This window comes from Solanum verrucosum, unplaced genomic scaffold, assembly GCF_900185275.1.
Source record: "Solanum verrucosum unplaced genomic scaffold, falcon-dt-bn FXZP01000142.1, whole genome shotgun sequence".
NCBI lineage: Eukaryota > Viridiplantae > Streptophyta > Magnoliopsida > Solanales > Solanaceae > Solanum > Solanum verrucosum.
Window position 1 is genome coordinate 612,970 of NW_026020259.1, and position 26,676 is coordinate 639,645.

General features: G+C 34.9%; 3 protein-coding genes and 1 pseudogene across 3 annotated transcripts; 1 reads left to right on the forward strand and 3 right to left on the reverse strand.

Annotated features, from left to right (window-relative positions):
* LOC125833366 (glutathione S-transferase L3-like) overlaps positions 1 to 6,791 on the reverse strand; it is a 30,327-nt pseudogene extending 23,536 nt beyond the window's left edge.
* A 2,768-nt stretch (positions 6,792 to 9,559) lies between these two features.
* LOC125833475 (protein IN2-1 homolog B-like) lies at positions 9,560 to 13,489 on the reverse strand. The gene is made up of 10 exons (XM_049512642.1): positions 13,444 to 13,489; positions 12,635 to 12,709; positions 12,451 to 12,511; positions 11,422 to 11,508; positions 10,983 to 11,081; positions 10,789 to 10,891; positions 10,621 to 10,697; positions 10,344 to 10,451; positions 9,913 to 9,996; positions 9,560 to 9,810 (listed from the first exon to the last, which is right to left on the reverse strand). Exons 1-10 carry the CDS (start codon positions 13,452 to 13,454, stop codon positions 9,802 to 9,804), a joined length of 714 nt encoding a protein of 237 aa, XP_049368599.1. The 5' UTR covers positions 13,455 to 13,489; the 3' UTR covers positions 9,560 to 9,801.
* Positions 13,490 to 19,943: 6,454 nt separating this feature from the next.
* Positions 19,944 to 21,185, forward strand: LOC125833474 (inactive protein RESTRICTED TEV MOVEMENT 2). The gene is made up of 2 exons (XM_049512641.1): positions 19,944 to 20,056; positions 20,544 to 21,185. The coding sequence occupies exons 1-2, from the start codon at positions 19,951 to 19,953 to the stop codon at positions 21,179 to 21,181; spliced, it is 744 nt and encodes a 247-aa protein (XP_049368598.1). The 5' UTR covers positions 19,944 to 19,950; the 3' UTR covers positions 21,182 to 21,185.
* A 769-nt stretch (positions 21,186 to 21,954) lies between these two features.
* Positions 21,955 to 25,727, reverse strand: LOC125833466 (probable amidase At4g34880). Its single transcript, XM_049512633.1, has 5 exons — positions 25,209 to 25,727; positions 24,173 to 24,387; positions 23,315 to 23,542; positions 22,723 to 22,918; positions 21,955 to 22,444 (listed from the first exon to the last, which is right to left on the reverse strand). The coding sequence occupies exons 1-5, from the start codon at positions 25,725 to 25,727 to the stop codon at positions 22,085 to 22,087; spliced, it is 1,518 nt and encodes a 505-aa protein (XP_049368590.1). The 3' UTR covers positions 21,955 to 22,084.
* Between the last annotated feature and the right edge of the window lie 949 nt (positions 25,728 to 26,676).

Consider the following 26,676-nt stretch of genomic DNA (forward strand, 5'->3'; position numbering starts at 1 on the left):
AGCTTCTTCAGTTCAGTTATTTATTTTCCTAAACTATTTACATACTTGTACATTCAATGTACTGATGTCAATCGACTGGCCTGCATCTTTCTATGATGCAGATATAGGTGTTCAGGATCATCAACAGGCACTCCGTTGAGATCACTTTGCATTTCTTGCTAACTTTGGTGAGCCTTCCTTGCATTCCGGAGGACTCCACTCTTGTCATTCAGTTTCGTAGTTTTGGAGTGTCGTAGGTCTTGTCCCGACATCAATGTTGAACTATAGAGGCTTCATAGATAGTTAGTGTTAAGTTTCTGTCAATTTTTCCTTTGAACTATTTTGACAAACTATCATTATTTTCATAGTATTTTCAGACATATTTGAGTATACTTGTCACGCCCCGAGCTACCCCCAAGATGCGGACACGGGACCTAGGACCACAAGTGATCCCAAGCTAACCCTGCTGGCATGATCATGAGCATACTAAAGAAAATAAACTGATGCAGAAGGTAAATCATAAATAAATCTGAAAAGATGGGGAATACCCATATACTGTAACTGAATATATCAAATCTGAGAGTTTAATACAAAAGAAATATCAAACTCAAGATACTAAGCTGAATCTAACTATGTCTGAAATAAGCCTCTAAACTGACTAGAAATGTTGGGACATGCCCCAACTAGGTCTAGCAAAACTGAAACTAAAGACTAAAAGCGATAAAGATAAACATGTCACTAGTCCTCGAAGAATGAGGACTCATCACTGATGTTGCTGAACTGAAGATCGAGAACCAATCTAAGCATGATCTGGATACTGAGAACCTGAACCTACATCACGAGAAGATGTAGCGCACGTATGCGTCAGTACTTGAAGGGTATTGAGCATGCAGGATAGAGTAAAGCTGAAATAACATATAACTGAACAAAGCAATAAAGCAATGAAATAATCTGAACATGATATAGATACTGAAAATACTGAATACTGAGCTAACTGATGCAATGACCAAATTTATAACATGCTGAGACTGAATACTGACTGTACTAAAATATGGTCAATGCAATAGAGTCTGACTGAACTGTGGGAGCTACTAATAACCGACATAAAACCACATGAGCTAAATGTGGAGTCTGATGTATACGCCTCATCGAGAGGACCCAATATACCCTGCCAGAGGTATAGAGGCATGCTGGCGTGATCACTAAACTGATATTGCCCACAGATAGGACTTACACCTACGTGGCTCGTAGTTCTGGGACTATATGGGTAAGCTGAAACCCTAGTCCAAATCGGTATTATGCTACTCCCAATGAATTAAGTAGTTAACTGGTTATGACTGAATTTCTGTAAATACTGGATAGCTCGAAACTGAACATGCAAACTGAGAATGCAACAATTCATCTGATAATGATGCATTCATAAACTGAGGCATGTATAACTGAATATATTATGACTGAAATACTGAATAGCTTAAAATACTGACATGTAAATACTCATACTTGAAAACTCCTTTTTAGAAAACAATACTCTGATCATTGATGACTTGGGAAGTCATATTGCATAAACGTTGATGGTATATCTAGATACCATATTATTCATACATTGATGACCTACTCAATTGTCATACTAATCATATATTAGAAGCTCTTTCTCAAAACTCATCTTAACTTTCTCAAAAACTCAATTTAAAACTCAAGTGTTGTCTTAAAGAAAAGCTTCTCATGATTTATAACTCAAAATAGGGTTTATGCTGAAATATACTGATAATGTGGCATAAAACTGGAGCATGTATATCTGAATAACTGAAATATCTGACCTAGCATGTGTAATTCAAGAACTAATGAAATACATAGCTAGGGTTCTGAAATTTATGTAAGAAACTGAGCAATAACATGAAATCTGATTTGGAACATTTAAATAAATAATTCATGATGATTTGTTGAAATTCTAGAAACCCTAGGTCTGTTCATAATCATAGAATCAAGAATCTGACTGAATTCTAGGGACCTAATGGGCGAAAGGAACCCACTAGTGAAATCCCACATACCTAGTGGCGAATTCCACGGAGAAATCCTTTGATTTCGGGGCTGGAACTGATGGAACCTTGCTGCGTTCTTGAACTAGGGTTCTTGACCTTTTTCCCCTCTCTTGATTCTAATTTTCTAAGATTTTGATTAATGAATTGACTTGGATAAGTTCTAGTTATGTTTCTAGGCTTAAACTGATTAAAACCTCATGATTTAGGGTTTAAACGACGTATCTTAGGGGTTAAATGAAATAGGAAAAGACCAAAAGACCCTTGAATTAACTGCTGTCGGAGTGATCGACAGAATGGACTGACGGTCCGTCGATTGGGTCCGTAGGTCGAGTCTGCCCGACAGGGCTTCACTAAACCAGGTATAACTTTTTACTCGGAGGTCGGAATTTAGCAAACTCGGTGGCGTTGGAAAGATAATTCAATTATCTATCTAACCATAGGTCATGGGACACATAATTCATTTTGTGATAAAAGTTATGACCATCTTAAGTTGACCCATCAATATTTTTCATCTAACTAGCTGCTAACCTCATCTACGGTCAGACCTACGGACCGTGGATCGAATGACGGTCCGTGCTGGTCGACCGTAGTTTGTGTTAGAGGCTGGTAAGGGAAGTCTCGATCCACGGACACAGACCACGGACCGTGATCTGATCTACGGACCGTGGGTCTGTCCGTGAGTCGGGACTTAGCCAAATTTTCTGACTGAGTTCTGGGGAATTTTCCTGTAACGAACCACGGACCTGCAGAACGGACCGTGAGTCCATCTACGGTCCATGGATGGTGTCCGTGAGTGTCATCTGTAACACCAGAAATCTGAAATCTCTATTTTCGAATACGGGGTGTTACATTATCTCCCCCTTGGAACCATTCGTCCTCGAATGAAGACTAAACTTGCTGAAATAGAGGGAGAGGGATGCAATCCCTACCACTGAACACTGAGAACTGAATTTCTGACTGAACTGAGTTCCAAGAACATGCAAATACGCTGAAAATGCAAGTACAAACTGAAAGAACATGATTCTAAGACTGAATTTTCGCATGAATGATTGAAAAACTGATGAGGAACTATTACCTCAAGATGGAATGGAATCGGAAGGAAAGAGGTGAGGATACTTGGACTTCATGGTTGCTTCTGCTTCCCAAGTAGCTCCCTCTACTGACGGACTCCTCCAGAAAACCTTGACTGAAGTGACTTCTTTATTTCTCAACCTTCTAACCTGACGATCGAGAATCTCAACTGGTACATCCTCATAAGAAAGACTATCTTTCACGGCCACACTCTCTAATGGCACTATGGATGCTGGATCACCCACACACTTCTTCAAAAGAGAAATGTGAAAGACTGGATGCACTGCTGCTAAGTCTGCTGGCAACTCTAACTCATAAGCCACTTTACCAATCCTTTTCAAGATCCGGTAAGGGCCTACATATCTGGGACTGAGCTTCCCTTTCTTGCCAAATCTCATCACCCCTTTCATAGGTGACACTTTCAAGAAAACCCAATCATCAACTTGGAACTCTAGTTCCCTTCTTCTCACATCTGTATAAGACTTCTGGCGACTCTGAGCAGTCTTGAGTCGATCTCTAATGAGTTGCACTTTCTCCATAGCATCAAGGACTGAATATGGTCCTATCAAGGCTGCTTCACCTACTTCAAACCAACCAACTAGAGATCTACATCTACGCCCATACAATGCCTCATAAGGGGCCATCTGAATGCTAGAATGGTAACTATTAGTGTAGGCGAACTCAATAAGAGGAAGGTGATCGTCCCAACTACCCTTGAAGTCGATCACACAAGCTCTCAACATATCCTCTAAGGTCTGAATGGTACGCTCTACCTGACCATCCGTCTGTGGATGAAATGATGTGCTAAGGTTAACCTGAGTACCAAGGCCCTTCTAAAATGAGAGGTAAACTGAGAACCTCTATCTGAGATAATAGACAAAGGAACCCCATGCAACCTCACAATCTCATTAATGTAAAGCTTGGCGTAATCCTCCGCCGAATCTGTAGTCTTGACCGCCAAAAAGCGAGAAGACTTAGTAACCCTATCAACAATCACCCAAATGGAGTCATGTTGTCTGCGAGTACGAGGTAAACCTGTGATGAAGTCCATGTTGATCACTTCCCACTTCCAAGTAGGAATGTCAATCCCTTGAGTCATACCCCCTGGTTTCTGATGTTCTATATTTACTTGCTGGCAATTGGGGCACTTAGCCACAAAGTCTGCTATATCTCTTTTCATACCAGTCCACCAATAGACTTCCCGCAGATCACGGTACATCTTAGTGGCGCCTGGATGAATAGAATATCTGGAATTGTGGGCTTCTGCGAGAATATGCTGTCTCAATTCACCCACATCAGGAACACACAATCTACCTTGATAGCGAAGTACACCATCTCCCCCTTGGGAGAAAACCTCCACTCTCTGATTGTGGACTGCACCCTTAAGTTCAAGCAAGATTGGATCACTGTCTTGCTTTTCCTTAACCTCTACTACCAAAGAAGATTCTGCCCCATTTTGAATCGTTACACCACTATCTGATATGTTCATAAGACGAACCCCTAGGCTAGCAAGTCTGTGAAAAATCCTTTGCTAGCTCTCTCCTTTCTTCCTCAACATGTGCTACACTACCCATGGATAGTCTGCTAAGGGCATCTGCTACTACATTCGCCTTACCTGGATGGTAATGCACACTCATATCATAATCTTTGAGGAACTCAAGCCACCTTCTCTGGCGAAGATTCAACTCTTTCTGGGTGAACACATACTGAAGGCTCTTATGGTCTGTGAACACATCTACGTGAACACCATACAAGTAATGTCTCCAAATCTTAAGTCCAAACACCACTGCTGCTAGCTCGAGGTCATGAGTTGGATAATTCTTCTCATGTACTTTAAGCTGTCTAGAAGCATAAGCTATAACCTTACCTCGCTGCATCAACACACAACCTAGGCCGACTCTGGATGCATCACAATAGATCACATAACCATCTGAACCCTCTGGTAGAGTCAAGACAGGAGCTGTAGTCAACCTAGTTTTCAGTTCTGCAAAGCTTTTCTCACAATCATCTAACCATTGGAACTTGACCTTTTTCTGAGTTAACTTAGTCAATGGAGAGGCTATGGATGAAAATCCTTCCACAAACCGTCTGTAATAGCCCGCTAGACCCAAGAAACTTCTGATATCTGTAGCAGAGGTAGGTCTGGGCCATTGTTTCACTGCTTCCATCTTCTGGGAATCTACTCGAAATCCTTCACTAGACACAATATGCCCAAGGAAGGCAACTGATTGTAACCAAAACTCGCACTTGTTAAACTTTGCAAATAACTGGTGATCTTTGAGAGTTTGCAGAACAACTCTCAAATGACTTGCATGTTCTTCCTCATTCCTAGAGTAAATGAGGATATCATCAATAAAGACGATAACGAACAAGTCCAAGTACTGCTTGAACACTCTGTTCATCAAATCCACGAAAGCTGCAGGAGCATTGGTTAGTCCAAATGACATAACTATAAATTCATAATGACCATACCGAGTTCTGAAGGCTGTCTTCGGAATGTCACTATCTCTGACTCTAAGCTGATGATAACCTAATCTGAGGTCTATCTTTGAGAAATGACTAGCACCCTGAAGTTGGTCAAACAAGTCATTAATCCTGGGGATGGGATACTTATTCTTGATTGTGACCTTGTTCAACTGCCTATAGTCAATGCACATTCTGAGAGAACCATTTTTCTTCTTCACGAACAACACTGGTGCACCCCATGGCGAAATACTAGGTCTGATGAAACCCTTATCTAGAAGGTCTTTCAACTGCTCTTTCAATTCCTTAAGCTCAGCTGAAGCCATTCTGTAAAAAGGGATAGAGATAGGCTGGGTATCTGGAAGGAGATCAATTCCAAAGTCTATTTCCCTTTCGGGAGGAACTCCAGGAAGATCTTCTGGGAACACTTCTGGAAACTCATTAACCACTGGAATTGACTCAAGAGCTGGGGTTTCGGAACTAGAATCCTTAACCCGAACTAGATGATAGAGATAACCCTTAGAGATCATCTTTCTGGCCTTAAGGTAAGAAATGAATCGACCCATAGGCGCTAAGCTACTACCCTTCCATTCTAAGATTGGTTCGTCTGGAAACTGGAAACGAACAATCCTAGTTCTACAATCAACTGAGGCATAACATGAATGTAACCAATCCATGCCTAGAAAACTCTACAAGATCTGCTGAGGTGACTTTCTGAGAGACTGTGACAGGGCAATTTCTGTATACCCGCCTTGCTATAACTGGGTTACCGACTGGAGTAGAGACGGAGAAAGGTTCTGAAAGAGTTTCTAGGCTAACACTAAATTGGACTGTTATGTAAGGAGTTACAAAAGACAAAGTAGTCTCTGAATCTTTCAACTGAGTGTACCATATGTGAGCCACATCCTTAAGCTGGTAGGATGCCAACTCAACCCTACCATTACCAGTCACTTGCATCACTCCAAAGATTTTCTTAACCTCATCAATGAAGTTTTGTGGGTCTTCACCAACTTGTGACCCTAAAACTCAAGCGGATTCATCCTTATAAAAATCTCAAACTCTAGCTGCCACTGATCCACCATTTCTATTAGTAGGAATTGGAACTTGCTGATTGTTCTCGTTGGTCATACCTGAGCCAAAAGCTGAATTGGCATTTCGAAACTCTACATTCGAAACTTCATGATCTGAGACTAGAGGAACTGCGTTAGCATTCCTGGCATAAGCTCTACGAGGAGGCATGATCTTAAGCGCATAACAATGGATTAGAAAGGAGATCATACCAACGCACGATAGAATATCAAGAAAGTGAAGTTTTCCTAAAACACTTCATATCCTCCCTCTCATTAGATGTGGTGCACTTCACACCCATGAAAAAGACTCTACTTAGTGTGGCTTTTCAGACATCCTAGGACACTTAAACCTAAGACTCTGATATCAAGTTTGTCACGCCCCGAGCTACCCCCAAGACGCGGACACGGGACCTAGGACCACAAGTGATCCCAAGCTAACCCTGCTGGCATGATCATGAGCATACTAAAGAAAATAAATTGATGCGGAAGCTAAATCATAAATAAATCTGAAAAGATGGGGAATACCCATATACTGTAACTGAATATATCAAATCTGAGAGTTTAGTACAAAAGAAATATCAAACTCAAGATACTAAGCTGAATCTAACTATGTCTGAAATAAGACTCTAAACTGACTAGAGTCTGCCCGATAGGGCTTCACTAAAACGGGCATAACGTTTTACTCGGAGGTCGGAATTTAGAAAACTCGGTGGCGTTGGAAAGATAATTCAATTATCTATCTAACCATAGGTCATGGGACACATAATTCATTTTGTGCTAGAAGTTATGACCATATGAAGTTGACCCATCAATATTTTTCATCTAACTAGCTGCTAACCTCATCTACGGTCAAACCTACGGACCGTGGATTGAATGACGGTCCGTGCTGGTCGACCGTAGTTTGTGTCAGAGGCTGGTAAGGGAAGTCTTGATCCACGGACACAGACCACGGACCGTGGTCTAATCTACGGACCGTGGGTCTGTCCGTGAGTCGGGACTTAGCCAAATTTTCTGACTGAGTTCTGGGGAAGTTTCCTGTAACGAACCACGGTCCGTGGATGGTGTCCGTGAGTGCCATCTGTAACACCAGAAATCTGAAATCTCTATTTTCGGATACGAGGTGTTACAATACTATTTTGAGATAGTTTGAGTTTTGAGAAGTTTTGAGACTTTTGAATTTAAATTTTGTTTTAAAACTTAAATTTGCTTGAGTTAGTCTTCCGCTAAGTAGTCTGTCAGGCCAAGGGTTCGCTTGGGGATCAACAATGGTTCTCGAGTGTCGGTCATGTCCAGGGTGTAGGCTCGGGGTGTGACATTACATTTCCTCCGTCCACTTTTAATTGCTATGATTTCCATTTTTTAGAGTCAAACTATAAGAACTTTGACTAACATTTTACGATGTATTTTTTAATCATATTGATATGCAAAATATTACAACTTATAGTAATTTTCGTATAGTTTTTGAATATCTAATTTTTTTTGTTTAAAATATCGAATTAATGTAATCTAAATTAACTTTAAAAATTAGTCAAATTGACTTTCAAAAAGCGCAACATGATAATTAAAAATGGACGGGTGGAGTATTGCAATAACTATGTAATTTCGGAGTAAATTACTCCCTCTGTCCATCTTTACTTTTTCACTATACTAAAAATAGATATTCAACAATACTTGTTCAGTTTGAAAAATCAAGAGATAATTTACCTCTTATGTCTATTTTTCCCTTGCTATTAAATACTATTCAATATCAAATACATTTTTCAAATTTAATATATTTAAAGGGCACTATAGTAATATTACCCATATTATTTATTGTTTCTTAAGGTGTGTGTCAAATCAATAGTGGACAATTATTGTTAGACAGAGGAAGTATTTCATAATTTTAATTTTTATCCCAACTAAATATAAGATAAATTCATCCTAAAATTTGTCTAAAAATTAATTATTTCTTATAATTCATACTAAACTTACCAAAAAATAAACTCGATCAATTTTTCAGTCAGTCTGAAAGTTGATCAATATTTGCATATTTTTTGTTGGGTTTTTTGGTAATTATTTGAATTTTTTTAAGTTTATTATGTTAGTTAAATTAAATTATTCTATTTAGCAAATTTTAAAAACTAAAAATGCTCGTGATCATTACTTGAAGGACAAAAAATAAATCTACTTTCATATATATGCAATAATTTTGGCTAACAATTCACAAAATTACGAGATAGAAAACACAAATACCTGATAAAACTTCAAGTGTATTTTTGATCATTTTCTTAGTAAAATACGAAATAACTTTGATAAACAATGTTGGAATTCGAAGCTTTGACAAGTGAAAATTAAGGAACGATTCATGAATTTCAATAATTTTGTGAAGTTACAAACCGCACTTGTGATTCATGGGGTTAAAATATGTATAATTTAAAAACCATGAAATTATGCATAAGGTTCAAACATTTATAAGTTGCTATGTGTTTTAAGTAGATGTATTTTTGTTCGAATTTTATTTCGCATTAAAATAATTTCCATGTTACGTTTCATACAATGACTAAAAACTCATAGCATATCCTAAAATTGGTCATTTCACATAACGTTTACGTATCAAATTTAAGCAATTCAAAATGAATTAAATTAATGAAAAACAGTGAATCAAAACTACTTGTATTAATATGAGCTTAGATTAAAAAATAGTGGATCAAAGCTATTAATAAAACTTATATAATATCTAAAATTTTATTATTTCTTGAAAAGCGAAACATAACAAGTATAACAAAATACATTTTTCTTTGAATACAAAATTTCAAATTTGTCGATTTCAATAAAAAAAATTGTTGTAGAAAAAGACAATTTTTCGATGGCATATCTCCATTTCACCCTTTCGTTGTCAAGTATTAGAGGTTTGGCCTCATGCAAGGACATCTTTAATACCAAAAAATAACACGAAGGTAAAATCGAAAAATAAAAGTTGAATGATCATTCGTGAAATTACAGATACATGAAAGTTACATCTAATGATAATACAAGACTCTCTAACAGGAAAATACAAATACCAAACACTACAGATGAAGAAAAACATAGAGGCAATTTATTACCGATGCATAACATTATAGAATTCCACAACATATTTGATACCAAAGAACTATCCCATGTAACTTTCACCAGTGATTGATCAATGCATTTTTGAAGTTTCAAGCCTTCTGTATAAAAAAAATAGAAAAATGTTGTGAAATGTCAGTAGCTATATACAATTCTCAAACCAAAAAATGGAAAAAATATATCTATCGTTTGCAAACGAGTACCAGAAAGAGGTTCTTGTAGTATTCAACCAGTTTCTCCGGTTCCAAGACCTTTGTTTGCTTGTATCCGTCAAGCTTGTCCATTTCCTGCGAGATGATTAAAGCACAATTAAAAAAAGAACAATCTGATGCAGGAAGCATCCACGTTCACGCTGCAGGATTGGAATATGTTGCACACCGAAGGGGTGTAATGTAGGTAGTCTACCCTAACATAAATATCAGCAGTTGATTCCACAAAGAAACAAAGGCGATCTTAATAATTCCCGGCCTTAGTCTCTAAGCTTTTCAAGTGCAAGGACCCTTTTCTATTAAGATGAACATTCTTAGATACAACTTCTCATATAAGTAAAATAAGTATTAAGAGTAATAATACTTTGTATATAATATTAAAATGTTAATCATACTTAACACTGCATATCTAATATTAGTAATACCTCAATCCATTTGGCTAGTTTAGGCCTCCCGGATGTAATGTCATAGTTAAACCCCGCTGGCATGAAAATTTGAAACCTTTCGATAAATGGAACATATGCTATGTCAACCTAGCACAACAGAGTTTCATGTCAGCACAGAATCTCTATGAAGTTCGAAATCTAGGAAAAAAGTACATCCACACTACTCTGTACTGGTTGTCGAGTATGTTTTTGGCAAAGCTACCATCTCACACGACACATCATCACAAAGGAAAACAAAAAGAAAGAAAGTAATGACCTGACTGAATTGACCGAGGAAGAAAGGTCCATCGTCAAATTTGCCGAGAGCTTTTTCTAGGAAATCGAATTGTGCACCTGGTACAAGTGTTAATACCATTAATTTACATGAGAGACATTTAACAAAGAATACATAACGAGTTTTAAAGAAACAAAGCTCAAATCTCACCAGCCAGTGTCTGTGCATCTCTCATGAACGATCTATATATTTCTGGGACGAATGTATCACTATAAGCTATCAATTCTTCAGCAAATTTCTGCTTTTCAGGATCCTGCATCAATTAGCCAATATTTTCTTTTTATCAATTTACAACTTAAGATTTTCCTAAACAGACAGGACAATAATGAACTTTTGCAGCTTACATCCGGTAAAAGTGATGGTCCTTCAAAGTTGCTATCAATATATTTAACCAGATCCAAACTCTCTCCTATCACTTTGTTGTTGTGCTCCAGGGATGGCACCTGAGAGGAGTAACAAATATGAATAACTGAAATCGTAAAATAGATTCTCTCTGAAGATTTATACATTCACTTGCTTCAATGTCCTTAAATAAAAGCGTATGTGCCAATTGGATGATAGATAAGACTAGCATTTATGCACTGGCTCAGTCAATAACCATTGAATTCGAAGAGGAAGAGAAATCCTTTTCTCAAAAATTCATGGACATTTTCTTCAGAAATCTCGTACAATTTACAATGAGGCCAAATGCCACTGTCAAAATCTTAGCTCAAGATTTTCACTTCATGTGCATACAAGTGAATTGGGCAAGCGAAAATGAATATTGGTTTGGTGGAAAATTACCTTATTTGAGGGGTAAACTTTTTCCTTGTACCAATCAGGCCTGTTCTGAAGATCAATTGGAACTAAGTTGATCTTGTCTTGCAAGCCCTGCAATTCAAAATGTTAGAAAAGTCATCTAGGTAAGCAGGACCATTGCCAGGTATAAGAACACAAGGACTGAATAATCTCAAGTAGGATAGAAATTACTTCCAAGTTGAAGTTTACAAAAGGCATCAATAAAATCAACAATTCTAAGTAGCACTTCCTTTCAGAGGTGGATAGAACTTTTGAACAATGGGTTCATCCTAACCAAATATTTTGGACATAGAATGTGAATATGTATACGAAAAATCACCTAAAATTTAACGACTATTAAAATCTGAACCCCGTGATTTTAAAAGTATAATAAGTATAATAAGTTTAATGCTTTTAAAACCTTAAAAGGTTGAACCCATCATGTTTGGATCGTGGCAGTCAAAAGTCGGGAAGTCATAACTACTTTCAGTGTGACTTGACACAAAAAGTAGAGTTGTTTCTTTACTGTCACTTAAGTCACCAGTTTAGAGAAGTGAAACAGCCTCTTCAAAGAAATACAAGTGCAAACTGCATACCACCATATACACCATTTTACCCCAACGGCCCTGCACTAGCTACTTATATATAACACTTCATGCACAGGTAGCCATTTCCAATATCCAGGCTAGACAGCATCACAGAATGAAGCAGTATACTAAATTTACAGAGACTGAAATCTAATATGACCATGCTCATCCAAATTAAGACTCCCTTTTTTTCATTTTATGCGGCGGTATTTGACTAGACATGAAATTTGAAAAAGAAAAAGGATTTTTAACAAATCAAAAGTATCTTTCAACTTTCAATCTTACACATGACATGACATTTTTATAGCTATAAAGATATGTAATTACGAGTAAAATGATAAGTTCAAAGTTGAAGAGTCTCCAAATATAGAAAGTTGCTCATCTTTAACAGACTGCAAAGAGAAAAGCGAGATAAAGTAGAATGGAAAGGAGCAGTAAAAAGGCGAACCTTAACATTCCTGGTAATCCACACACGTTGAGCATAGGGGCATTGATAACTGATATACAACCTTCAGACAACACAATAGGCAGATCACAATCTTCACTCAGATAAATAACACCGTAACGATGACAAAGAACATTTTTTTCTTAAAACAAACAAGAGAGAAATTAAAAGAAAAAGGCGATTAAACCTGGTAGTTCCATCAAAGAGAGACGGGGGTTGGGAAGTAGAATCCAGAGATGGTGGTAGAACTTCCTGTACACTTCTGTACAAATAAAAGAATAACCCCCATCAACATTCATATCAAAAGCAAACTTAACAAATCAACTTACATAAAACATGCATATACAACCATTACTTAATCCAAACTTTCAAATCAATGGTCTTGTTGTATCACAACCCCCAACCTTAAACCCCACCTCCCCTTCATCTTCTTCTTCGGTGACCTTTCGTGCACTCTCTACTAGTTTCATGGGATACCTACCACCTACCACTAGCAACAACAACAGGTACCTAGTAACACTTCATCTTCTTCTTTTCATATAAAAGGTACTCAACATCAAATATCCGGTAAAGAAATGAACTTTGAACCTAACTCAAACCCCCCAAAAGACCATTCATTCCTAAATCACTCACAGCTAAAGCTGGACATCTGAAAGATGGACAATTTCATATGACACTCAATATATGAACAATTTTATATGGTACCCACTATCTATTGCTTCCCTTATCTCATATCTTGCTATTTTATTGTTTTATTTGTCTTACAATCCTGCTTTAGATACTTTTCTTTCGAGCTATCGTCCATAGGAAATAGTTTCTCTACTTACATTCACTTTTTTTGGTGGAATTATACCGAATATGTTGTTGTAATGAGCAATATTTCTCAAAAGAAATGTACCTCAGAACTTAACTCAATCTCTTAATTACTAACTATTTGAACAAATTAAACACATCTGATGATCAATTGAAAACAAGAGGAAGCAAATTAAGACTTACGGAGCAGCCATTGATGTTTATTTTCTCTGCAATTGAAGACGACCCGGAAGTGTAAATTTGATGAAAATGAGAATTTTGGGAGCCTTTTATATTAGATGGAAAGGAATACCAGTGGTGTGCGAGCAGAGCAGTGACTAAGTTACGGTTCGTTTGGTTGCGAATAAGTTATCCGAGCTTAGTTATTTTAAGATTGTTATCTTATTTTTATCGTGCAATGAAAAATAATATTATGAATTTGAGATAAGTTGTTTGTGATTTTATCGTAATCGAACCTGAGATAAATTCATCCTAAAATTTATTTCGAAGTTAGCTATTTCTTATAATTTGTATCAAACGATAAATTTAATTGATTTTTTTTAAGTCAGTTTCAAAGTTGATTAAATTTCAGCATATTTTTCGTAGGAATTTTTAGTAATATCGATAGTCATTTAAAGTTGACACAAATTTTCACTTAGACACCTCATTAGATTTTATTCATTTTAGACATTTCATTATACGAGCTTCCCTCTGTCATTTTATCACATTTGTCACAATCTATTGACCTCAAGTGTGTGTTAGCCAACCATGTCTACGTGGATTAAATGTAGCTATATCATAACAACTCATTTGTAACCACATCATATATAGTATTAAAAAGAAAAAACAAGGGTCAAACCACATGATACAGTAATCAATAATGTCATGTGATCACCATGGGTTATAGTGCATTGGTGGGAGTGTTTCACCCTTAATTAGAGAGTTCGTGTGTGAGTCCTGGATATGGAGAAAATCATGTTGGAAGTGGGCTCCAGACACCGAGTGAGAAATTAAAAAAAAAAAAAAAAGTCATGTGATCTTTTTATTCAAACAAGTACAAAAATAAAAATAAAAAATTGACAAATTAAAATACTAAATAAATAGTGACAGTATGAATAGACTAAAATTATAATTGTAAATATTTTTCTTCTTTTTTACTTAATTTTATTCTCAATTCTTTAAAAAAAAAGGAGTTCAGATTTAGCTTGCAACGTTAGTATGTTAATATCTTACTTTTGAACAAACTCATCTTCTTCCGATTTAGCTATTGCAACTGAAGAACAAATATGAGTCAAAAAATACTGGAAGAGGTAGGGGTTGAAAAATGGGGGAACAAATAGGTTAAATAAGTCTGATGCGTTATTAACAAGTGTATTACATTTACTTGACAATACAACAAAAACTGTCAAAATAAAACAGAAGGACATGACATGAAGATATCTAAAATAAACAAAACTTAGTTAAGATGTTTAAATGAAAATTGGTATCAATTTTACATGGCCACCAAACACTTAATGGGCAGAGTTAGCGATAGTTCTTCATGACGGAATAGCTACAGCCCGTGCTTGATAATCATCCACTAAACTGCCGAAGAAAGGCTAAACGATTGTCAAGAGCTTTCCGATTTGGAAAACGGATAAATAATTTGTCTACGAAATACTTCTCAGTCTAAATCACCCAAACTAGAGGATTGTCACCACTGAAACAATCCGTTTCGGGGGCTTGAGATAGGTCCACCATGGTAGATGGAATCAATGAAAACACCAATATAATAAATCTGAATTGATCACTATATTATAAAGAACGAGAACATGATTACAACTTTAGAACAGTAATTACAAATCTCAGACTACTGCATTACAATGGAAATATTGAAATTACTAGTAACTAAGGATAAAGATAAGGATAAAGATAGAAGTTTAGACTCCAGAAAAAAGATGAGAGAATCTTCAGAATATGTATAAACGTTCTTTCTCATCTGCCGTACTTTTAGTTAGTTGTATATTAATTGGGCCTGGGTCCCAAATCAACCTTTGTAAAGGCCTTCCAAATTTGTTGCTTCTTCTCGGCCCAATAACTAGTTGGGTGGCATCCGTATAGATATCCACATTGGACCGAGGCTGGTTCATCGAAGTTGAATATTGAACATGGGAAAACCAATTAGTATCCAAAGAAGAAGCAACGCCTCATTGTGTGGGTGGCACATAGGGATCTTCCAACTTCAACTTCTCAAACAATGAAGCCAAATTAGTATCCACTGCCATTGAAATTAAAAACTGAAATTCAAATCAATTTTGCCTCAGATTTCACTAGGATTTTGTGGGATGATAGTAGAGGAAGAAAAAATGGGGTAGTCAGGTGCACGATGAATCTCGTGTTTATGAATTTTTAGTAATAAACACACTTCTAAAGGGATGTAGATGGTAGTGTAGCTACATATCCTAACGTAACAATTAGTGATTAATTTCACGACTTATATATACTTGTGATTTATAGATTAGATGAAGATAACTTTATTATTTCTCCAACAATAAATATAAGGATCGAAATAAAACTAGAGGGTGGAGTTGATTTTCAAATAAGTAAAATAAGATCATCCAATGTTTATAAAGAGGTCGCCATTAGGTATTATTATTTTCTTTTGCATGAATGATATCATTTTCTCTTATAATGGCATATCTTCAAAGTTTAAAAGAATATTAAGAATATAGTTTGATATGAAAAATTAAAATGCCACTTCGTATTATTTTCTTGAATGTCACTATATAAATTTCACCAATGAATATAATATGATGGGTGAATTTACACTCTTAATTGAAGATTTCCATTCGAATTTAAAAACTATTGAATTATTTATTTCTTACGTAACATAAATATGAATTAATTAGACGAATATATTTTCTTAAAACTCCAGTAAGTAGTAATAATTAACTTGAAAATCTATGTAGTATTTGAAATTTATTTTATGTTTCATTAAAAATAAATCTTATCATAATGATTTCTTATAAGATTACGATCTATTATATGTTATAAATACAACTAATTTATAACAAGTGGTATAATTTATCTTATTTACGTGAAATTCGTGATTTTAATTATAAAATATTGTCGTATCAATCATCTAAGTGATAGGAACTATTACGTGAATGTAGTGAGTGATTTTATATGTAAATGGTAAAAATAAGGTGACTTTAACGTTAAAAAAAAAAAAAAAATATATATATATATATGATTTTGTGTGAAATAACAAAAATATAATGATTTTTCTGTTATAAAACAAAGAAAGTATTTTTCTTTTCGTAATTTTTATTAATTAAATGACCTTTTGAATGATCCAACTCTGATAATTAGTGTTAATTGGGTCATTATTTGAGAAAACAACATATTTTAATTAGAGTATATTTTTCAAATAAATGGTAAATAACCTGATATAACGTGTTAATTATAATTAGAGTTGTCAAAAATGACCAGTTCAGCCTCACCTGGCACAAGCCTCACAGACCAAAAAAATTGATGGGATAGGGCGGGTTGTTAATTGGGTCATTATTTGAGAAAACAACATATTTTAATTAGAGTATATTTTTCAAATAAATGGTAAATAACTTGACATAACATGTTAATTTATAACTAGAATTGTCAAAAATGGTCAGTTCAGCCTCACCTGGTCCAAATCTCGCGGACCAAGAAATTTGATGGGCTAGGGCAGGCTGGCCCTTTATTTGGAAGGACCTGAAAATGCTCAACTCAATCCAACTCTAGAAGGATCACGGGCTGGGACGAGCTAACCCTTTCTTTTTCTTTTCAAACTTAAAATTCTATAACATTAAGAAAATGAGAAGATTTTCAAATAAAATATGACAAACAATGGTGTTGTTTCAATAACACTAGCAAAAAGTGTGTGATTTGCATGTATCTAGGATACAAGATACGTGAAATACATGTATATAGTGTGATGCATCCCAGATACGCGAGTGAGATAAGAGAGTGACCAGCGAGATGGGAGGGAGGTGAGGGCGTGAAATTTGACTATGTATCCTAGTGAATCCACTTGAATAGAGTGTATCTAGAACAAATTACACATAATTTTGAGTCTATGTATCCCGAGATACATGTATCTGGACGCACCAAAATCTGATAAGATTCGTAATATTACAACACAGCGTGTATCTAAGTAATTAGCTCATAAACTAGTGAGATTTCTGTAAGTTACCCTTAAATAAATAATTTTAGCCCATGGGCCAACCCCGATCAAGTCTCAAGGGACAAGGGCTTATATGGGTCGGACTTATAATCCCTAGTTTTAAATGGACTTAAAAAAAATTCTATTACAATGCTACCCCAATAACGGATTGGGTTGGGTCGACCTCATGGGCAAAGCCCATTTTAACAGCTCTATTTACAACAATGATATAAATAGGGAAACTTACATAAATATACTATATTAAGACAATATTTACTACTATTTATAACAATAACATTTTAATTTTCACTTGATCACTTTTAATACATTTTAATACAGTTTTAATACATATTACAGAGAATAATTTATAAAACACATATAATACAAGTTTTATCGATGAATATTACATTTATCACACATTTTAATACACTTATAATACAATGTGTCAATTTCTTACCAAACAAGTATAATATATATTAAAACGATTATAATACATATATATTGCATACATAATTCACTTTTAATACATATTACAAGATTTATCATAGTATTACTATAAATGGTAATAAATAAAAAGTACTCCTTACAAAATTAGTAATTATTTATTAAAAGGTACATATTCAAGTAATTTGTCGATATAAATAATTGTTACATTATTAGTGAATATAACTTCAATTCATACGCAACTAAAGAAAGCAATTTTTTTTAATAGCCAATTGGAAATAGGTTTAGGCAAAAAAAAAAAAATCATATTTGAGGTTTCAAATTGGATATTAAGCACCGAATATGAAACCAAATAAAAAGTTACAATTATCACTAAAAAGTAAATACTTCAAATAGGACTTTTCGATGCCAATCAAAATTAATCAGGACCAAAATAAATATGGACTTCTCAATGTAAATCCACATTAATCAAACATCAAAATAAGTATCTGATAACAAATGCATAACATTAGAAAAAGTCCAAACTACCACTAAAAAGTAAAAATATTGAGTCATACTTCTCGACGTGAGTCAAAATTAATCAATCATATCAAACATCGAATATAAAATAAAATACGTAAATCTAAACTACCCTTAAAAAGTAAATCACCGACTCGATCGAATTATATGCCAAAGTGGGAAATCATTAAGCAACTGTTCTTTTTCATTAATTTAATTATTTAAACCTCATTAGCTGGCTAATTTAGAACCGAGGGGATCAACTTTACAAGATTTTATATTATTTTATGGGGAAAAAAAAGAATAAAATATACTTATAAAAAAGAATTAGAAAAATAATGAAAGTCCACATTGAAAATTATTCTAAAACTTCACATACCAAAGAATATATTCCTACAATTTCTTGAAGAAAGAATACCAACTTCTATACGTAGACAAAGGTTGTCCCTAACTAAAGCTTTCTCTAAAATAAGTAAATAGAAAATTAAAATGTTTCAAAATTAAATTTAAGGAATAATAGCACTTTCGATTTCAAGTTATTATAATACATGACTAAACACATTTATTTATATTATATGACTTTCAGCACATAATATATTTCGTGTATTGGATTATTCTCAATGAGGGGTAAAAAAAAAACATAATTAAGAAAATTGAAGCTAATCTAACCATACGTAATCATTAGATTTGATAACTTAATATCATTAATCATAACACAAATATTCAATTACATGACAAAGAATTCCTTAAAACTACAAATGCATATTATTTTAAGAAAATAGGAAATTAGCATTTCTAATCCCTCAAATATTGATGAATTCTAATTGTGATTCTTATGAGTTATGATTTTTGGTTAGACATATTTAATTTTAGTGTATAGAAGGTAATATAATTCAAAAATAGTCTAAAGCACACACATGTTAGTTTTAAATGAATATTAGATTACCAAAATGTTACAAGGACCTAAATAAGAAATTGCTAATAATCAAAGAATCATAAGTAAAATCAACCAAATATATATATATATATAATTTTACTTATTAAATATTTTTGACATGTAGGTTAATTTCAAATCTTCTTTTAGTTACTTTCACCAATTAATCGCCTACGTATTATGTTAAGCTACTCCATACTTAACAGTAATATAATTATTCTAAATATAACATACATCCTACATAAAAGGATCAAAAACACACTTTCAACTAACTGAAGGTTAAATGTGTTTACCTAAATACTACAAGGACCAAACAAGAATTTACTAATAACTAAGGAACTAAAAATGCAATTTTTCAAAAAAAAAGCAAATAATTATGACACATGGTTAATTTCAAGTCTTTTTTAAATTAATTTCTCAAATATTTGGTTACCTATTCAAGAAGAAAACTCCAAGCTAACCAAAAGCAAGAAATCTATAGACAAAAGAAAGGCATGAAAATAAGTTAAGGAATATCTAAATTGAAGAAAACAACCTTAAGCATCTCAAAAAAAGTTTAACAAATTTTGTATAAATATATATGTAACACAATTGATTCAATATTTTCTATACCAACAACACAAAAAATTACAAATTTCTTATATTAGCAAAAAAAATGGATTCAAAGGGAGCAGCACCAAATCAAGTTTATGAAGATTTTGTGCCAACTACAGAGTTGGTGCAAGAACAAGACTCTGATACTCTTCTCCTTGATCTCACAGGTGATCTTCTTTTACTATTTTTTTCGATCGATGGAATGAGTTGTCGTCTCCTTATATATATTGTGTTTCGAGTGATATTTGCCTATGCGTGTTAGCTTTTGTGGTTGAGTCAGACTCAAAGTTTATTTCCTTATAGTTTCATGTTGTCGTAAGCTATGTTGCACAGACTCTCCAAATTTCAAAATTGTTGTTGCATGTGGAATCCTAAAAAAATCCTGTAATCCGACACACACCTGACGATATTTTGATTTTTGAAGAGTACAAGTAACACAAACTTTATGTCCTTAGCACAATGTCATTATTTTCATGGGAATCCCACAAAAATATCAGATGACATAATAGGATGTAAATGTCACATTTGTTGCTCAGACCATCCAAAAAATTTGCTGACAGATTTTTGAAGAGTCGAAGCAACATAACATAACATGTAAATGTAGCTTATATTATGGTCTTTTTTTACATTTATTGTGATGTTGAAATTGTGCAGGTTTCAGAAAGGAACAAGTGAGGGTTCAACTGACCAGAACAGGAGTTGTGAAGATCAGTGGACAAAGGCCAGTTGCTGAGGGCAAATGGCTTAGATTCCAAAAGGATTTCCCTGTTTCACAAAATTGCGACAAGACGAAAATCAGTGCAAAGTTTGAAAATGGCATTCTTTATGTCAAACAACCAAAACTGATAACTACTTCATCAGAGAAAAAAAATCAAGAACTGCCAACATCTGATGCTCAACAGCCCAAAGAAGAGCCACAACCAACGTCTCAGAAGAAAGATGAAGAACAAACAAAAGACGAAAAAACACAAACACCAGCACCAACAGAAGAATTGCCTAAACATCAGGCTACTAATGCTGAAAAGCCTGAAATGGAAGAACCAAACACAAAAGAAACTAAAGATCTTGCAAATGAAACACCTGCTGAGAATACTGGTGCAAATAGCACTGTGGAAGATGGAAATAAACCGAGTTATGCATGTAAACTTGATAAAGATGCATATACTGGAACTGCAGCTGTTCTAGCTGAGAAGCTGAAGATGCCAAGGAAATTGATGAACATGACTCTGATTGCTCTTTTGGTTCTTGGAATTGGCCTATATATCAGCAATAAGATGAAATCCAACAATTAAATAGCTGAAGTTGGGATATTTGCATTTCTCCCAGCTCATGTGAGTGTATATGAAGAAAACTCACTGACTACATGAAACTCTGATTGCTCCTTCTTCTCATTGCATTGCTGAATTGTATACATCAAACATTCATTTCAAAAATTTGTATCGAATAAAAATACAGTATGACATGATTTATACTAAGGTTTTCTGATATATGCCTGATGTGTGCTTATTATTAACAAGGAGAGTTAATGGTCAAAAACACACATGAACTATCGATTTTTCACGAGTTTCATATCCCAACTATCAGTTCCCTATTCCTATCTGAACTATCACCATCGTTCAGGTAGAAAAAGGGAAAAATTGATAGTTGAGGTGTGTTTTAATACATAGATGGTGATAGTTGGAGTAGGAAAATGGAACAACTGATAGTTGAGGTGTGGAACTCGTGAAAAAGTTATAAGTTAGGTGTGTTTTTTACCGTTATCTCAAGGGAAAATAAGATCTATGAAGAGTATATCTATGTTTTACGACTAACTATCACACCATGATAGAGGGAGGCTAAACAAGAAACTCCTCAGGAAAAAACATTCAGTAATGTAAGAAATTGTGAGGAGTTACTAACTACATGAACATCAGGAAGATGTGTTGCAGTTGAGGACAGTGAGCACAATAGACGAATCACATTTCAATCGAACTACTATGGTTTTTGATGGATTAAGAGAAATATAGATAACATAATAATTTCAAAGGTATGAATCTTGCTAGATATTAACCAGATAGCTAGAAGATATAAAAGCTCATTGACATTATTATATGACTATTTTTTGTCTGTCAACATTTTGCTTTGGAACATTATACTTAATAATAACACATCATTTTGGATGTGGGGGATTCTAGATTGAATCAAATATGTAATTCCTATTGAGGATGTGAAGGAGGGGGCTTCCTGATATGTGTTGCTTGTTCAAAACCATATGCAATTTCAATGAGTGTTGGCTCAGAACCCTTTAGTCCTCCAAATGAAATTCCAAACGGAGCTCCAGGTTTATCATAACCAGCTGGTACATTGATCCCTGGATAACCTCCTATCGCGAGAAGATCAGCAATGTCAGCACCAGGTGACATCAACGCGTCTAACTTATTTTCTTTCATTATCTTCTCGAACCCGTATTTGCATGCTTTTGTTATGTTCCTCAATGTCTCCCTTTCCAGTTTCCCTATTCCATTTGTCTTCTCAGCTTCCAACATTATGTCTTGACCATATTTTTTGAGTTTTTCCTGCAATGATATATAAAAAGAAACAAAAGATGACAAGGACAGTAAACAGTGAATCTGACCAGCTATTCGTATAAAGATCCTTAAAAAGAATGAAAATAGATAAATATCAATTCTACTTCTAGTGACATACATAGTTCAACTAATTTCAATTACCAAGTGAAAAGCTTTTAGTTCCTTGAATAATCTACTGCATTGGAGTGACTTTGGCCCAAATATGACAGAATGGTTACAACGATTCGTATAACATCTCAACAGTTAATTGATCGACTAATACTTACCAGAGCTGAAATTTTGTTGAAGGCTATAACATCTGCCAAGGATCGAACTTGAGTGTGGACTAAATGTTTAAGATATGCATTTAGGTCCATCTTGAATTCAGCAGAAAGTGCTATGTATTGACCAACAACAATGGCATTGTAGACCAAGTCGGTGTAAGGTATTACCAGGTTGTCAACTAAGACTGCTCCTTTTTGCCTTCAAATTGTTTTGTCCCAGAACAGAAGTTTGTCTCTATTAGGAAATCAAGCAAAACTAAACTATAGAAAGGCATAATACATCAATAGACACGTTAACTTGGCATCAATTGGTAACTAGATACTTCTAACTTAGAGGATGCACATCTAGACACATGAACTCGTCGATCCATTGTGTCAGTTGAACACTCCCAACTTATAAAGTGATCATCTAGACACCTCAAATATTTATGTGCCATGTCAGTGTCGGGTGTCCACGAGACACACCGGGGACGAGTTGAGGTGTCTAGATGTGCCCTCCCAAAATTTGAGTGTTCTTGTCAGTTGAGACCAATTTTGAGTGACTATCTGTGTATTATGACATACAGAAATGCAGGTTAAAAACCGAAAAGGTTACCTTAAGTTGTTAAAATGCTGTTGGTAAGTTTTGATATCATTGGAACTAAATAAGTCCTTTGAAATTCCTAGTCTTTTATCTCTGAGCCCATCAGCCTTAAGAAATTGCCGGTATCCACCATGTGGAATGTAAGTGGAAGACTTTTTAGTTGCTGCAAAATCATCTCGATCAAAGCCAACGATGACATCAAGAACCTCAACAGCATCAGTTACTGTCCTGCAGATTGGCCTGTTCTATGCAAATAAATTGTGTGAACATTTTCTATGTTGATGTTTGTTACCATGTTCTTTGCATATTTGCATCTCTAATGTACTCCATCCGTTCTAGTTCATGCGACCTATGTTCTATTAGTCCGTTCCAAGAAGAATGACACAACTCTATATTCAGAATTTTACTTTAAATTTCTCTTTTTACCCTTAATAAGAAGTTTCTATAGCCACAAAAATGTTATAACATGTTTAAGACTACAAGTTTCAAAGGCCAACACAAAAGACGAATCTTCTAATGATTCTGTCAAGAGGAAAAAACTTACTAATATTGTTGCCGTTCATGGTTATTTTGGCCAATTGATCTACCAATATGTTAGTTTGAATGACTCTCATTCATTACACTTCTTCCTTGCTACTTGGCACATACTAGGTATCTGGTTTACCGCTTTTAGGTATTAGCACTATGACTTTCAATCTAAATAGTTTCAATTCCAACCAATCTATAGTTGTTAGTACATGTCGAGTCAAACTATGTCACATAAATTGGTACGAGAGTACGAGAGTACGAGAGTACGAGAGTACGAGAGTACGAGAGTACGAGAGTACTACTAGGGAGAAATAGATTCAAAAAGATTTAATTTTTACATACCCTACAGTGTCTTGTCTATGTGAAATTGGGATTACACCTGCCCTGCTAGTGAGTCCTACAGTTGGTTTGATTCCAACAACAGAATTAGCACTTGATGGAAATAGAATGGAGCCTGCAGTTTCCGTCCCCAATGCTACTGCTGCCATGTTTGCTGCTATTGATGTTGCAGAACCAGTGCTTGATCCTGATGGATCAGCACTTGCTACATAAGGATCCTGTAAGAACATGAGTAAAAAGCATCTCAAAACAGTTTGAAAAGAGAATACAGAAATGAAAGCATAACAACAACGAAATATAGCGCTATGGAAAGCAGTACATAGCAAATAGAGAAAGAACAATAATAACAACGAACTAGTGCAATAACAGAAGCATAGGAGACACAGATGATAACAGCAACCGACGAACAAGAAACTACTAGAATAGAGCTAAAAACTATTTGTAAGAGAGTAGGTATCAATACCACCATCTATCCTACCCCGCATGAAAGCGAGAGAACGTTCAACTACCAACTACAAAAGGACAGTCTGATGAACAAAGCATTTCGCGTTCACGCTAGATCCAGCTAAGGCTTGCATGCCAACGGAGTGTGACACTGGTAGCCTGCCCTGACATAGTGATTGATTCCATGGCTCAAATGCGTGACCTATAGGTCAGGCCAAGACTTCACCATTCCTCCAACTTAAAGTCGAATACATTTTTTGATCAAATCATAGACTACTTCAAATCTTTGTTTCTCTTCATTTTTATCTTTTGCATCTTAACTAATCTGACAGAGGCGGCAAAATCGTTCAAGACCACAAAGATTAAAGGACATTTTAGTACGTAATCTTTAGTTTAAGACCACAAGATTCAAAAGTCATCTTTACTTTCTTAAACTCCTGCCAAGTCAAAACCAAACAAACAAATTGAAACGGAAGGAGTAATAAATATGGATATAACTAACTGACAATCACATGTTAAAAATTCACTAGTGGTAGAATAATCTTTATACCGTCAGTATATAACTTAAATTCTTATTCTTTTACCAATGACTCACCAGAGCCTGTCCAAGTCTACCATTCCATCCATTAGGCAAGTTTGTAGATCTAAAAGCAGCCCATTCAGTCATAGTTGCCTTGCCAAGTATGATAGCACCAACATTCCTCAACTTCTTGACAACACCAGCATCTTGTGGCACAATTGATCCGACAAGTGCTAATGATCCTGCTGTTGTGTTAAGCTTATCTTTAGTTGCAATGTTGTCCTTCACAAGAATTGGAATACCATGTAGCCTAAATAGTGATTTAGATGCGTTCAATTTTCGTTCTTGATCAGCTTTATCTGCAAGAAAGAGGGCATCTGGATTCACTTCTATGATACCTTTTAGAATTGGATTGGATCTCTGGATTTCACTTAGATAGAACTCAACAAGTTGTCTTGAGGTAAGTTTGCTTTGCTTGAAAGCTATATGAATTTCACCAATAGTTGTTTCTTTAAATGAGAATGTTTTTGCCTCAGTTTTGTTACTAAAGTTGGATAATATCAGAGAAATGAAGACAATAGCAAGAACAGACATTTTTTTGTTTGTTAAAGTGATTGAAGATGTTTGCTTAGTGTGTGTGTATAGCTAATTGTGGATCTTGGAGCAACGGTAATGTTGTCTCCGTGTGATAGGGTGGAGCCAGGTACAGCCAAGGGGTCCGTCCGAAAATGTTTTCGACGGAAGTTTACACTATGGTTAAAATTAATTTTGATGTATATATATAGTAGATATTGAACCCTCTTTTCCTTCTTTGTATGTTTAAGTCTTCATATTTTAACTCCCTTTAGTGAAAATTTTGGCCCGGCACTATGTGTGACCTATAGGTTATATTCTCGAGCTGCGTGGAATTAGTCGATAATACTTGTGTGAGGGTAGACTGTTTACATTACACCCCTCATGCAAGCATTACTCCTTCCGAACCCAAATATTAATCGTTTGGACAAACTAAATTTTTCCGAATTTTCAATGTTTTAAAATATAAGAAGTCATTTTCTTTTTTTTCTTCTTCCAAGTTTACCCTTAGTGCTTCAATTGGTGGAGTATTAATTAAATGAGACGTTTAAAAGAAAAAAAAGGTTAATTTAGATAAATATTTTTATAAGTAAAGTTATCTTTTTTGAGGAGCTACAAAAATCATAAAAAGATGGATAATAATCAACAACCACAACTTTCCCAAATCCCTTTGAGGGTCCACTAATCACTATCAAACTTTATTCTATAATCCTCTTTTAGGACAAGAATGCGTTGCACGTGACAAACAATTCAAGAATATAGATTATATATATAAATAATTTTAAAACATATACTATATTTCTTGGTACATATAATCATTGAAACTATTTTTTTAAATGACGAAAAAAAAACTTTATCTTATCTTAAAGGGAAAATGCATAAGTACCCCCAATATATGTCCGAAATCTCAGAGACACACTTATAATATACTAAAGTCCTATTATCCCCCCACCCCCCAAACTTATCTTAT